At 37.7% G+C, this 13301-nt stretch overlaps 1 protein-coding gene across 2 annotated transcripts in view; it reads left to right on the top strand.

Annotated features, from left to right (window-relative positions):
- The window catches only part of pds5b (PDS5 cohesin associated factor B), a 29690-nt gene that overhangs the window by 9743 nt on the left and 6646 nt on the right, over positions 1-13301 (top strand). For both annotated transcript variants that reach the window (XM_028032033.1, XM_028032035.1), the window contains 22 exons: positions 375-578; positions 740-826; positions 1588-1685; positions 2593-2719; positions 3459-3539; positions 3795-3935; positions 6169-6284; positions 7019-7113; positions 7330-7475; positions 7662-7813; positions 9199-9312; positions 9445-9526; positions 9641-9689; positions 10971-11110; positions 11264-11379; positions 11472-11577; positions 11659-11819; positions 11994-12117; positions 12274-12432; positions 12570-12638; positions 12713-12849; positions 12975-13098. In XM_028032033.1, coding sequence (XP_027887834.1) covers positions 375-578; positions 740-826; positions 1588-1685; positions 2593-2719; positions 3459-3539; positions 3795-3935; positions 6169-6284; positions 7019-7113; positions 7330-7475; positions 7662-7813; positions 9199-9312; positions 9445-9526; positions 9641-9689; positions 10971-11110; positions 11264-11379; positions 11472-11577; positions 11659-11819; positions 11994-12117; positions 12274-12432; positions 12570-12638; positions 12713-12849; positions 12975-13098 — 2628 coding nt within the window. The remainder of the gene's footprint in view (positions 1-374; positions 579-739; positions 827-1587; positions 1686-2592; positions 2720-3458; positions 3540-3794; positions 3936-6168; positions 6285-7018; positions 7114-7329; positions 7476-7661; positions 7814-9198; positions 9313-9444; positions 9527-9640; positions 9690-10970; positions 11111-11263; positions 11380-11471; positions 11578-11658; positions 11820-11993; positions 12118-12273; positions 12433-12569; positions 12639-12712; positions 12850-12974; positions 13099-13301) is intronic.

The raw sequence follows: 13301 nt of genomic DNA, 5'->3' as shown, positions 1-13301 counted from the left end.
AAATAATTTTACAAAAAACCTCCTGTCATCACAACAGACATTTACTAAACAAAAGGACCTCCACCACACCATCTGGTGTGCTCTTAATGGGAGGGTCTAAAAGTTACCAAAGTAATGTAAACAATTCCAAATAAAAATTAATTACATATTTTGGTTCTAAACTGACTTATGTATATTCTAACTGACCAAAGAAAAACTAAATTGATTACGATTTACAAAAATTCAACATAAAAGGCCATAACAATTATTAGAAATTACTTTTAGAAGCTCACACTAAAAAATGTGCACCTTACTCCCTATTTATCTGCTCAACAAAGCCAATTATTTGTTTTCATTGCTTTCTCTCTATGTTCTATATTTGACCTGCTACCCAGATGGTTGTGAAGACCTTTATGGACATGGACCAGGACTCTGAGGAGGAAAAGGAGCTTTACCTGAACTTGGCGCTTCACCTGGCCTCAGACTTCTTTCTCAAACACCCAGACAAAGATGTGCGGCTGCTGGTGGCCTGCTGCCTAGCAGACATATTCAGGATTTATGCTCCAGAAGCTCCCTACACCTCTCCAGATAAACTCAAGGTGTGAGGACGAAGGTTTTGTTGTGTCACATCGAAGCATTTACTATTCAAGCACTTCTTTCTGTTCATTTTTGTTTATTCAGATTTTTCCACCATTCAGCCTGTTTACTAATATTTCCAGCTGCCAGTCGGAATCATTGTGTATTTGTTTCTGTGTTGTAGGACATTTTTATGTTCATAACACGACAGCTTAAAGGACTGGAGGATACGAAGAGCGCTCAGTTCAACAGATACTTCTACTTACTGGAGGTATGTGGCTCTTTCCTGCAGTAGCAACATTTACCATTCGCTCTGTGAAAATACATTTTTAATTTTAGCTGTTTCAGTGCTAAAGGTACTAAGGAGATAATTATAACAGAATAAACTCCTTAATGAAGCAGATGCTGTTTAGGGTTGGTAAACTTATCAACAACAAATTGATAAGAAATTTTCTATATTGCATGCATTTCACTATGCCCAAATTTCTCTTTTGGGTCAACTAAAAGTATTGATATGTTTATTGTTGTTGCTGTTAAGGTTGTCAAAATAATTGATAGCTCGATATAATTGATAGTAAAAAAACAAATTATTAAAATTTACTTGTCGGTCAAAGCTAATACAAACTGACTAACATTTACTGAAATGTTTACTACTTGTTGGTTTTGCCCTAATTTAGGAGGTTAAATTGTGTCCATTTTTCTTTTTTTTTTACTTTGTATCGGTATTTTGCTTCAGATTTTAGCAATACGAAAACAATCACCCATTTATATTTCTTTCATTTATTCATCCATTTATTTTTCATCAATCTTTCCATAATGTGATTTTTGTAGGGTTTATCATTTTAAAGTCCGACTTCAAAATAAATTTCTGTATGAAATTAATTGTGCAGTTTGGTTATTTCTGAACTGTGCTGAGATGGACGCTAATTAGGCTCCAGAAAAACGTGTAATTGAAAAATGAGGAGGAATCAAGGTTCATCCATGTCTCAGGATTGTGTTCCTAACATCATACCTTTTCTTCCTTTTGTCCAGAACATAGCTTGGGTGAAATCTTACAACATTTGCTTTGAGCTTGAAGACAGCAATGAAATATTCACCCAGCTTTACAGAACGCTCTTCCAGGTCATAAAGTAAGTCCTTGATTAAAAGTCGCCGCCATCAGCTTTTAGTTTTTGTCTGTTTTTAGCCTCTGCTGCCCCGGTTGGAAGCAGCACAGTAGCAGTCTAGACGTTTCTCTTTGGTGCCCCCTCCACTTCTCCACCCCTTCAAACCACCCCTCTCAATTTCACTCTGCTGAACACAACCTTGAGGGCTCAATTCTGCAGCACTGGATTTGGCTTTTTGCCAGTGGAAGGGGAAACAAGGTGTCTGCCTGTGTCGAGGTTGTGCCAATACTACAAATTTTCCTGCTTTGGAAAAATGTAAAGACTGCTTTTTCATTTAAAATATTATTAGAAGTCGTTAGTGAGTGTAGCTCTTGCACACTTCTGTGTGTGTGTGTGTGTGTCTGCTTGAAAGTGATACTTGTGCTGAATAGAAGCTAATGGCTGTAGAAATCCAGTCACTGAGATACAAATCAGGGGAACAAGCTTGGCCTCCTGTTGAGATGCAAGTATGCACACTTCTTCCTTCCCTCTGTGTAATCAGAGCATCTTTAAACATAGGAAGTATTTCTTGTTTTGCAAATAATACTAAATCTCTGTCATAACATGCTGTAAAGTAGTTACAGATTAGTGTTGCAAAATAGTGGCTTTATACCCAGTTAGACTGAAATGACTTAATGAGAATTACAACTTAGTGAGGTGGCAGCCATGAAGCAGTAGTTTTATATTTATTCTGATAAGGAATTCAGCAGTTTGAGCTCCCAATAACCCCACATGTCAAAATGTTCTTGGCATTTAGCCCTCATTTGCTCATTAATGTATTACTTTTAAAGTAAAAATGTGATTAAATTCACGAAATTGGGAAAAAAAGAAGTTCAGAAGTAAAAGATTTGGTTTATGTTGTGCTCTGATGTTCTCTGTCTTCTCTTCATAGCAACGGCCACAACCAGAAAGTGCACATGCATATGGTGGACCTGATGAGCTCCATCATCTGTGAGGGAGACACTGTGTCGCAGGAGCTGCTGGACACGGTTTTAGTCAACCTGGTGCCGGCGCATAAGGTGTGTGCATGTGTGCAGCACTCAAAGTGCTTTATTTATTCAATATTAATGTAGTTTTGGGTGCAATAGGGATAGTAGGACAAGTTCACACGCGATTCATCAAATCACAAAGTTTATTATGGTGGCTGGAACAAATAATTTACTTTCCACAACTTGGATGCATTATAGTTTCTATGGCTTCTGCCACTACATTTAGAAAATGGAACAAATGTAGGAAAAAAGGATTTTCCCTCAGATTTTATTGTTGCAGAATCACAACAGAGGACTATTGACATGCTGAAACTCCCAGACAAAACCATAAAAATCATATGCAAAGGAAGTAATATCTGATTTCAGTAGGATACTTATAAAAGAGAATTATCTTTCTCATTAGTTCTACTGGATGAGGCTGTCTCTAGGTGAGAGCCTTCTGAATAATTTCAGATGCAGAGCATTGAAGTAAACCCAACTGTCTGGTGCAACATGGTGCACACCTTTGGTAATTAATCTCCCAAATTCATATAGTACCCAGGGTTTATCGACCCAACTAGAGACAGCAGGTAGGCTTCTAAACTTGACTGACTGATGAGTCTTAGTTTTCCATGTCTTGCTGTTCAGTGAGACCCCTGCAGGTGAGAAGCAGTAAAGCAGCTGAAGTTTTTCTGCAGAAGCAGACATCATTTTGCTATATATTCACCTTTAACTTTCTAGATATTTCTTTAATATCATATGTTTTTCTGTTTATTCTTTGTCTGTTTAGAATTTGAATAAACAGGCTTATGACCTGGCCAAAGCTCTGCTGAAGAGGACCGCTCAAGCTATTGAACCTTACATCACCAATGTAAGATATTGTATTATTTCTGGTTGCACTTCAATTGTTTACATGCTGAAAAAAGTGTAAAAACATACATTTTAAATAATTTGATTAATATATATACGACTATTGACATTTAACAATTTGATTAATTGTTAAATGTAAAGTGTCATCATATTTTTTAGGCACATCTTTACAGTTGGGATATTTACATTTAATTATAAATATAAACTGACTGGACCTGAACTCTCTCATTCATCTTTCCCTTTTCTTTCCCTCCAGTTCTTCAACCAGGTGCTGATGCTGGGAAAGACGTCAGTCAGTGATCTGTCTGAACATGTGTTTGATCTTATCCTGGAACTTTACAACATAGACAGCCATCTGCTTCTCTCTGTGCTGCCTCAGCTGGAGTTTAAACTCAAGGTACATTCTGAACTGTAGTATTTGGGCTTTATAATAGAGGAAAACCTTTTAGCTTCAATAGAAGTTGTGTAGCAGCTAAAGGAGATTTTCCATTACGCATTTTTGGGATGCTTGTCGTCTGAATTTTGACTATTGGCCTGAAGCCAATAGTTCTGCTTGCAGAACTGTTGCTCTTTCTGACAGAGGAGTACTAAAACTGAGAGATGCAGTCAAACCACTACAAGTCACCTGTAGCTGGTTGATGTGTTCATTTGTTGCAAGAAAGGAGTATAGGCTCTGCTGCTGAACAATACATCAAATTGCAGTTGTCATCAACTTTGATGCAGGATTTGTTTCAGCTATTTCAATCTAAGTGCAATGCTCTGAAAGCTCTGAGTGCAAACAGAACACACTGTCTTGCCAAAAGTTGCCACTTGAATCTAACTTAGGTAAATACCTCCAAGCCTCCTTTTGGATAATTATTGCATGAGTAACTATCTTCCAGTGGGAAGCAAATTATTGAACATGAGATGATGCAATGTGTAGCTTCTCATTTCTTAAACAACCTTGTAGGAAGACACAAAATGTGATCATGGAAAAAATGTTTCTGTTTAAGAATGGTTGCGTTTGTGTGCCACATTTTAGTTTCAATTCAAAGTGCTTTACTCCATAAAACTCTAAACAGGTGAGTTTTTAGCCTTGATTTAAAGGGTGTCATTGTTTCTGCTGTTTTGCAGCATATAGTTTGTTCCAGATTAGTGGAGCAGAAACTATTAAAACTGGGTTAAGAACTGCCTAATGCATTATTAAAAATGGATGGAAGAAAAGTGGTGAACCATTGTTTTTAAGAAGGAAAACTAGATCAGACTGTCCGATCATTAACCCCATTGCTGTTGTCGGACTCCCCATTATTGACATAAGGTCCTGGTGTAAAATAACGGCAAAATCTGAAGGAAAAAAATCTTGTGACATTGCAGCAGTTTATCCAAACGATGCCACAGCGACTGTGTGCTCTGATCAAACTTTAAGGTGGCCCAACAACATATTAGAAAGTGTTTTTTTTTTTTTTTCCCTGTAGTGGCACTTTTTTGGCAACGTAGAGTGTTTAGTGAGTAGGATGCACTTTAACTGCCCTTGATGCTCACACCTGAAAAAGAATTTGGTGCTAAAGCTTGTGAAAAAATATTTGGAAACAATGACGACAAAAGAGAAAAACAAGAGTGAGCAAATAGTGGGTTAATTGCAATTATAATATTTAGCCATAATACTAAAAACACATATGTGGGGCCTAGCCTCATTTCACCCCTTGGTCCTCACTCTTCCACCTTAACCTAATGTTATGTCAGGGGTCGGGCCCCGAAAAAAAATGTTTTTCGGGGCTATTGTTAAAAACAGACAAATATTGCTTAATTTGAAACAATTAAATTCTGAAATGAGCATTTTTATGGATGGTTGTATTTTATTTTTCTCAATTTTCTGTCCCCCCTTTTTTTTTCTATTTTTAAATATATTGCTGCAATAACAAAACCGGAAGATGGTTCTTGTGAAAAGACATCTTTACTGTGTGTAATCTAAACATTGCTGAATATATAGGTTCTAGTTACACAACTGGATCTCAAATAATCATGTAAAATTTCTCTGCTCCATATTGAGCTGCTCTCTTCAAGTTAGTTTTAAGTAAATCCAGATTTTAAGCTTGTAAAGTCTCTCTGTTCTGCTCAGACTGATTTCGGCTTCTCTACACTGCCAGCTAAAAACCTGCATTCATTTAGCATTTTTTGCAGGTTTGTTGATTCATATTACCAAGATAAAGCAGTGATCCAGTCAGCATTATGTTGCCTCCGCAGTGTCTCATAAAGGCGTTGCGCTGATGGATAACGCTCATTAACTGTGCTGAGGGAGTGTAGATCACTGCTGTCTCCTTAGAAATAATAGCCGTGATAAAATCTGTCCACCACAGACTCGGCTCCCACTCCCACTCTCTCTTCCACATTTCATCACTTTCTTATTGTTTTTTTTTCCTTCACTTATTTCTTTCCTTGCTGCTTTTCTTCCCCCATCCCGGCTTCTTATACATTAATTCATTTGCGCTGTTTGTTCTGCCTGAAATCAGCATTTATATAAATGGGCCTGCATCCTTTGCTTTATGAAAATGGTTATGTCTCTAATAAAGCTCCTAATGATACGGCAAGTCTATCCAATCGACATTACCAGTTTTTGTGCATCATTTTTCTCTTCCTTCCTGTCTTTGCAGAGTAATGATAACGATGAAAGGCTGCAGGTGGTGAAGCTGCTTGCAAAGATGTTTGGAGCCAAAGACTCTGAGTTGGCAGCACAGAACAAACCGCTCTGGCAGTGTTACCTGGGCAGGTAAAACTATATCTGTTTTCATAAATTGTAAGCCATTTATAATATTTTTTGTTGTTCATGTTGTGTGAAACATTATTGAACTAATTTTGGGGCAACATTTTTGAATCCATTTCCTAAAGGTTTTACATATGAGATTGCAGAAAAAAGCATTTCTAGAAAGTTTTAACTTAGAGAGATTATTTATTAAAATCCCAATAAAACACTTTAACATTTATGGTTTTAACATGAAAAAGTCTTTGCCCCTTTCCTGATCTTCTGTTTTTTCCTATTTCTTTTTACACATGGCCATGTAACTTTGGATTTTTCATTTAAAAACTGCATTTTGTGTCGTTTATGACTAATTTATGGGATGTTCTGAAATGCTTAAATGTGATAAACATGAAAAAAGGAAGTCAGGAAGAGAGCCAACACTTTTCCACACCACTGTACACATTTGGAAAACACTGAGGTGCTTAATGAGATAATTTCACTGTCAAATCTGGAATTCTTTCTTAAGATTTAAGCAACTTTTAATGAAATCTGGAATGTAACTCTTCCGTCAATTATTAAAAAAATCTTCACTAGACCCATAATTGAAAGTTCAGTAGATGCCAACCAATTTTAAATAAACCTGTTCAAGTTTTTGAACCCTATTTTGTACAACAATACTTGACAGAATTGTGTGTTTTTGAGTTGATTGACTTGTACCTCTTTAAATGTGTTGATTTTAACATGAATTTATTTTTCCCAAAAAGGTTTAATGACATCCACGTGCCTATCAGGCTAGAGTGTGTGAAGTTTGCGAGTCACTGTCTCATGAACCATCCAGACTTGGCCAAAGACCTCACAGGTACATTTGTATAAATAATGCGCATGTTTAGAAAGTTGGACCTTTACTGGAATCATAATTTGACGGTTCATAGATTAGTCGTTATAAATTGTATGACTGCTTGGCGATTAAACAATCTCAACAATTTACAAGAAGCTCTTAAACAAAAATAAAATTATTATTTGTATAAATTGGGCAGAATATATATCTCACTCATTTTTCTGTTTTCTTCCCCAGAATATCTGAGGGTCAGATCACATGACCCCGAGGAGGCCATCCGCCATGATGTCATTGTCTCTATAGTAACTGCAGCAAAGAAAGACTTGTCCCTGGTCAATGACGCATTATTAAATATTGTAAAGGAGAGAACCTTGGACAAGAGAGTAAGTATGAAAATATAAAAATAGGCTTAAATGGCTCGAGGAAACAATATCCACATTAGTGGTAATTTGGGTCTCTTTAAAAGCTGCTGTTGGATCCATTTTGTGATATTTTCAGTGTATTCCAACTTTGCTGCTACCTTTCACAATGTTGATCATTGTTTTTTATTTCTGTCCTGCTGTCTTCAGTGGCGCGTTCGTAAGGAAGCCATGATGGGCCTCGCATCGATCTACAGAAAATACTCGCTACAAGGAGAGGGGGGCCGGGAGGCCTCCAAGCAGATATCCTGGATTAAAGACAAACTGCTTCATATCTACTACCAGAACAGCATTGATGACAGGTTCCATTGCTTTCTTGTTGTCATATAAAAAGTTCAGGGTTCCTTCCCAGTCTGGAAAAGTATGGAATTCAATATTTAATATGCTGTTTTTATAGTATTGTATTTCATACAACTATTTCAGACCATTTTCCACTAATATAAAAATGGCATAATAGTGTAAGTATTCCCTAAACCGGCGTTTCCCAATTCCGGTCCTCAGGCCTCCCTGCCCTGCATGTTTTAGGTGTTTCCCTTCTGCTACACACCTGGATTGAATATATGGGTGATCAATAGGTTTCTGCAGCACTTGATGGTCATGCAATCATTTGAATCAGCTGCTCTGGAATAGAGGCACATCTAAAACATGCAGAGCAGGGAGGCCTGAGGACCGGAATTGGGAAACGCTGCCCTAAACACTAAAAATAAGAATTCAGTTGTTTGTTTTTTTTGTTTGGTGTTGGACAGAGTCTCAAAGCAGATGCTGCTCCCACAGGATACAAATTACATTGAATAAAGTGCCAAAGGTCACAGAATATTAGAAAGATGGATGAGAAAAGAAGAAAATTGGCATATATATCGCCACTGATATTCAAGACATTCTAAAAACATGCATTTTTTGGGTTAATTTTAGTGTTTTGTATTGTAGATAATCAGAAAATATTTAAATAAAACTCTTAAGTCGGTTTTGGAATCCATCGCGTAAACCTTTTTTAGTGAACTGCAGTTTCACGGCTGGAGGTTGAATTTACAAGTGGGAGGAAATGAAATGAAAGTTTTATTGCCCCACTGTAGCCTCCAGATGTCCTCATGTAGCCGTACAACAGATAATATAGTAAAGCTGGTTTATTTCTTCTTGTGTTATTTTTCTTTAAACAGCCAGAAGGCAGAAGTGGAGCATGCTCTCCTTAAAATGGAGCATCAAATTCATTACTCTTGATCCTCCTACACATGCTCAGCATAAAGCGCTCACCTCTCTGTGGGTTTTCATAATGTCTCGAGCTCCAGTAGAAGCTGCATGTGTTGTACAACTAACCGTTATATTGAGGGAAATAAAAACCTTCTGCGATGAGACCACAGAACAATGTCTGTTTGGTTATCGTTTGGAGAGCTGATCAGCTGCCAACAGGAAGTGTCTTCACAGTGACAGGCTGTGGGGAATGGGAAGATTTTACAAACATTGAGCAGCACAATGATTATTTTTATTTTTTTATGTTTTGTGGTTAAAATTCTTCCTTAATGCAAAAAACTGAAAAGTTGACTTTATTATTTTTTAAACTGTTGAAATTGCTGGGGGTTTTAAAGGTGCTGTTTCAAGAGACCTTTTTTTTGTATTTACTTTAATGATCAATTTTTATTAGAGCACTTGTTATAATCTAAATCTTAGAACTCATTTCCTGTATTGTCAGGTTGCTGGTGGAGCGGGTTTTCGCCCAGTATATGGTTCCTTTCAACCTAGATACCACTGAGAGGATGAAGTGTCTCTATTATCTTTACGCCACGTTGGACACAAACGCTGTCAAGTAAGTGCTTTTAGGTTGTTTTAAAACATAAATACTTAGTGCGATTTATCAGACCAGATAATATGTTATTATCTTTTATTTTATAATTTACTTACAAACTTAAACATTACTCTCCTCACGTGTCCCCTGCAGAGCTTTAAATGAGATGTGGAAGTGCCAGAACATGTTGAGAAACCATGTCAAAGACCTGCTGGACCTGATCAAAAAACCCAAGGTACTTCTGATTGATCAGCACTACAGAGCACTTTCATCTACTGGCTCTAATTTTCCTGTCTGGCGTTTCTGAATCTTGTTTTGTTCCCTTTTTTTTTTTTCCATTTCTTGCCAGTCGGAAGCATCCAGTAAGGCTGTATTTGCCAAAGTCATGGTGATCACAAGTAAGTCATCTTTTCGAAATCACAAGTTTCCACTGCAGCATGGTGGTTGCAGTGATGTCGCATGAAGTACCCATAGGCTGTCTTGGAAAACAAATAATAGAGCGTAGCCATGGCAACGCATGCTGGAATACAAGAGAAACGAAGTACTAAAAATAATGATTCAAGGCAGAAACGGTAGTTTTCAAAGAAGATTTGTAATGTAATCAAAGGATTGGACACATACCAGTTGACTTGGCCAACTTATATCTGACTAAAGCAAACCTCTGTAGCAGCGACTGAGCAGGAAGTTAGTTCACCAATGGCTGCACAGCACTATGCAAAAGCATTCATACTCTTCCACGTTGTCACCTTATGGCCACAAACTTAAATGTATTTTATCAAGATTTTATGCAAAAGACTAATAAAAAGATGATTTTATTTTACAAAAATGTTGAAATGTGTGGCATTTGTATTCAATCCTCTTAACTCTGATAGCCCTAAATAATTTCAAATGGAACCATTTACTAAGCCACCTAAGTTAGTAACTAGTATTTCTGTATAATTAAACATAAGTATAAATCCAGCTGTTCTGTGAAAGCCTTAGAATTTTTGTTGAACTTTGATGAAGTGGTAAGGAGAAAGAAAGCCACACGCTGCAAACATAAAATCAGAAGATAAAGCCAAATGTAAACTTCTTGCAAAATGCTAATCTTGGTGTAAAACTAAACCTACTCATCTCTTTCAACATACTCTATCCAACATACTCTAATACACAGAGGTGGTAGCATCATGCTGTGTGATTCTTTTTCTGCAGCAGGTACAAGATTTGATGGCAGTTCTGGATAATCTGACACCAAAAACTTGAGAATGAGGAAAAGATGTTTCCCAGTAGGAAAACGACCTTAAACATGCAGTCAGAGATAAAATGGAATGATTCAGTCAAAGTTCAGACTTAAATCGAATTAGTTCTGTGTCGAGAGTTACATTTTTCCTTATGCTCTCCATCTAATGTGACAGAACTGGATCCAATTTGCAAACAAAAGTAGGCAAAAATGTAAAATCTCTTGTCCAGAAGACTTTTTAAAAATATAAATAATTTCTTCTTTCTTTTTTAACTTCCATCTGGTTTATCATGTAAAATAACAAAAGATTTACAAGTTTGTTGCTGTAACAAACACAATTGTGGAAAACTTATATAGTGGAGCTGTTTTGTTAACAAATATTTTTAAAAAAGAAACAATAATTTACCGATTTTATTTCAGGTGTACTTCATTCTTTAAAGCATGCTTTGTGTGTGTATAGGAAACCTTCCAGACCCTGGCAAAGCTCAGGACTTCGTGAAGAAGCTGGCTCAGGTCCTGGAGGATGACGAGCGGATAAGGGATCAGTTGGAGACGTTGGTCAGCCCCACCTGCTCCTGCAAGCAGGCTGAAGTCTGCGTGGTGAGTCTGCGACATCGTCCAGTCACTGCATTTGTTTGTTTTTTGTCCATTATCAAATAAAATAGCTCTCTAGCATTTTGAAAATATCACATAAAAGCACGTTTTTTTTATTTTTTATTATTGTTCTCATTTTATATTTGTCATCTTCATCAGCGAGACATCACTAAAAAGCTCGGTAGCCCCAAGCAGCCCAGTAATCCATTTCTGGAAATGGTCAAATTCCTGCTGGAGAGAATCGCTCCTGTACACATCGACACAGAGTCCATCAGGTATAGAGTTGGGAAAAGACAGCTTCACATCATTTCTTTAGAAAATGTCAGGGGAAACATTTCATTTCTCATTTTTGTCTTCATTTCTTCAGTGCTTTAATAAAACAGGTAAACAAATCTATTGATGGGACAGCTGATGATGAAGAGGAAGGTGTTCCAACTGAAGAGGCGATTAGGGCAGGACTGGAGCTGCTGAAGGTAAAAACTCAAACTTCATCCTATTTTGAATTAAAACAAATTCTGCTGACTTTTAATTCATATTGTCTGTTTCCTAAACAGGTGCTGTCCTTCACACACCCAGTGTCATTCCACTCTGCAGAGACGTTTGAGTCTTTGCTGAGTTGTCTGAAGATGGATGATGAAAAAGTGGCAGAAGCTGCACTGCAGATCTTCAAGAACACAGGCAACAAAATGGAAGAGAGTTTCCCTCACATCAAATCGTACGTTTTTGTTTCCACATTTTATTCATATTATAAAAATAAAACAAAATCCAGGCAGTCCCACTAGGGCTTCATTTATTTAAGTGAAATGTGTACAGGATGTAATTCTGTTTTTTGTGACTTCAAGTAGTTCTTTACCAGATTCTAATGGTGTTCTCCTGCTGCTCCTCCTAGTGTTTTATTGCAGGTACTGCAAACCAAAGCTAAGAGAGGCCCCCCTCGACAGGCCAAGTATGCGATCCACTGCATCAATGCGATGTTCACCAACAGGGACACACACTTTGCCCAAATCTTTGAGGTCAGTTGGTGCTTCACCTCTGTTCCATAAAACAGAAAACTGTAAAATACAGGGATTAGCAGTTTTTTTTCTCTTTATTCAGTGAAAATGTACTGAAGAACTGGACTGTTAAACAGAGAATTTTCAAATATTGTGTTTTTGTTTTTTTGTTTTCAGCCCCTACACAAAAGTCTGGACCCTGCAAACCTGGAGCAGCTCATCACTCCTTTGACCACACTGGGTCACCTGGCCCAGTTGGCCCCAGAGCAGTTTGCCGCGCCACTAAAATCTCTAGTCGCCAACTTCATTGTGAAGGATCTGCTCATGAACGACAGGGTACAAATATATATATATACTCTATCCTCCAGATTCATGCTGAGAACCTGGGCCTGCTTTTTGTTACGTCTATCATAGAAGCAAAGTTTCTTCTAGTTTGTGAATTAAGTTTATGATTAAATCTATTTTATTTGTAGATCCCAGGCAAGAAAACAACCAAACTTTGGGTTTCTGATGACGAAGTGTCTCCAGAGACGATGGCTAAGGTCAGTGGTGAACTTCAGTCTGTTATTTCTGCTCCTGAAGAGGAGAAATAAAATATTTTCCATCCTCCGTTCAGATCCAGGGCATCAAGCTGATGGTGAGATGGCTGCTGGGAGTGAAGAACAACCAAAGCAAATCAGGCAACTCCACCCTGAGGATGCTGACTGCTATCCTGCACAGCGATGGCGATCTAACCGAGCAGGGCAGGATGGGGTAAGTAAAATAAAATCACCCCCTCTCAGTGAGTGCTTTTAGGCTTTAGTTTTAAAAATACCTGTGAAAGGATAAGGTAATCCTTACTTCCTCTCACCTCCACTGCCTCCTTTTATTTCCGCTAGTAAACCAGACATGTCGAGACTGCGGCTGGCAGCAGCGTGTGCCCTGCTGAAGCTGGCTCAGGAGCCCTGCTATCATGAAATCATCACCCTGGAGCAGTATCAACTGTGTGCTCTCGTCATCAATGTGAGGACTTCCTCTGAACCTTCTTATTGTGTAAAGTTATTACTCTCATCAGACTGTAGAAATTATTATTTATTTAAAGATTTGCTACTCAGAAAACATAGCTTTGAAATGATAAAAATGCCAGGTCAGATGTGTTAAATATTCCCACGGAGTCTGGAAAATTCTCAAAATTGATTGTGCTTTCCAGGATGGATGTCCATCAC

This window comes from Xiphophorus couchianus, chromosome 11 (assembly GCF_001444195.1).
Source record: "Xiphophorus couchianus chromosome 11, X_couchianus-1.0, whole genome shotgun sequence".
NCBI classification, from domain to species: Eukaryota; Metazoa; Chordata; class Actinopteri; order Cyprinodontiformes; family Poeciliidae; genus Xiphophorus; species Xiphophorus couchianus.
Note: the sequence above shows the minus strand (reverse complement) of the source record. Positions and strands in the feature narration are given on the sequence as shown.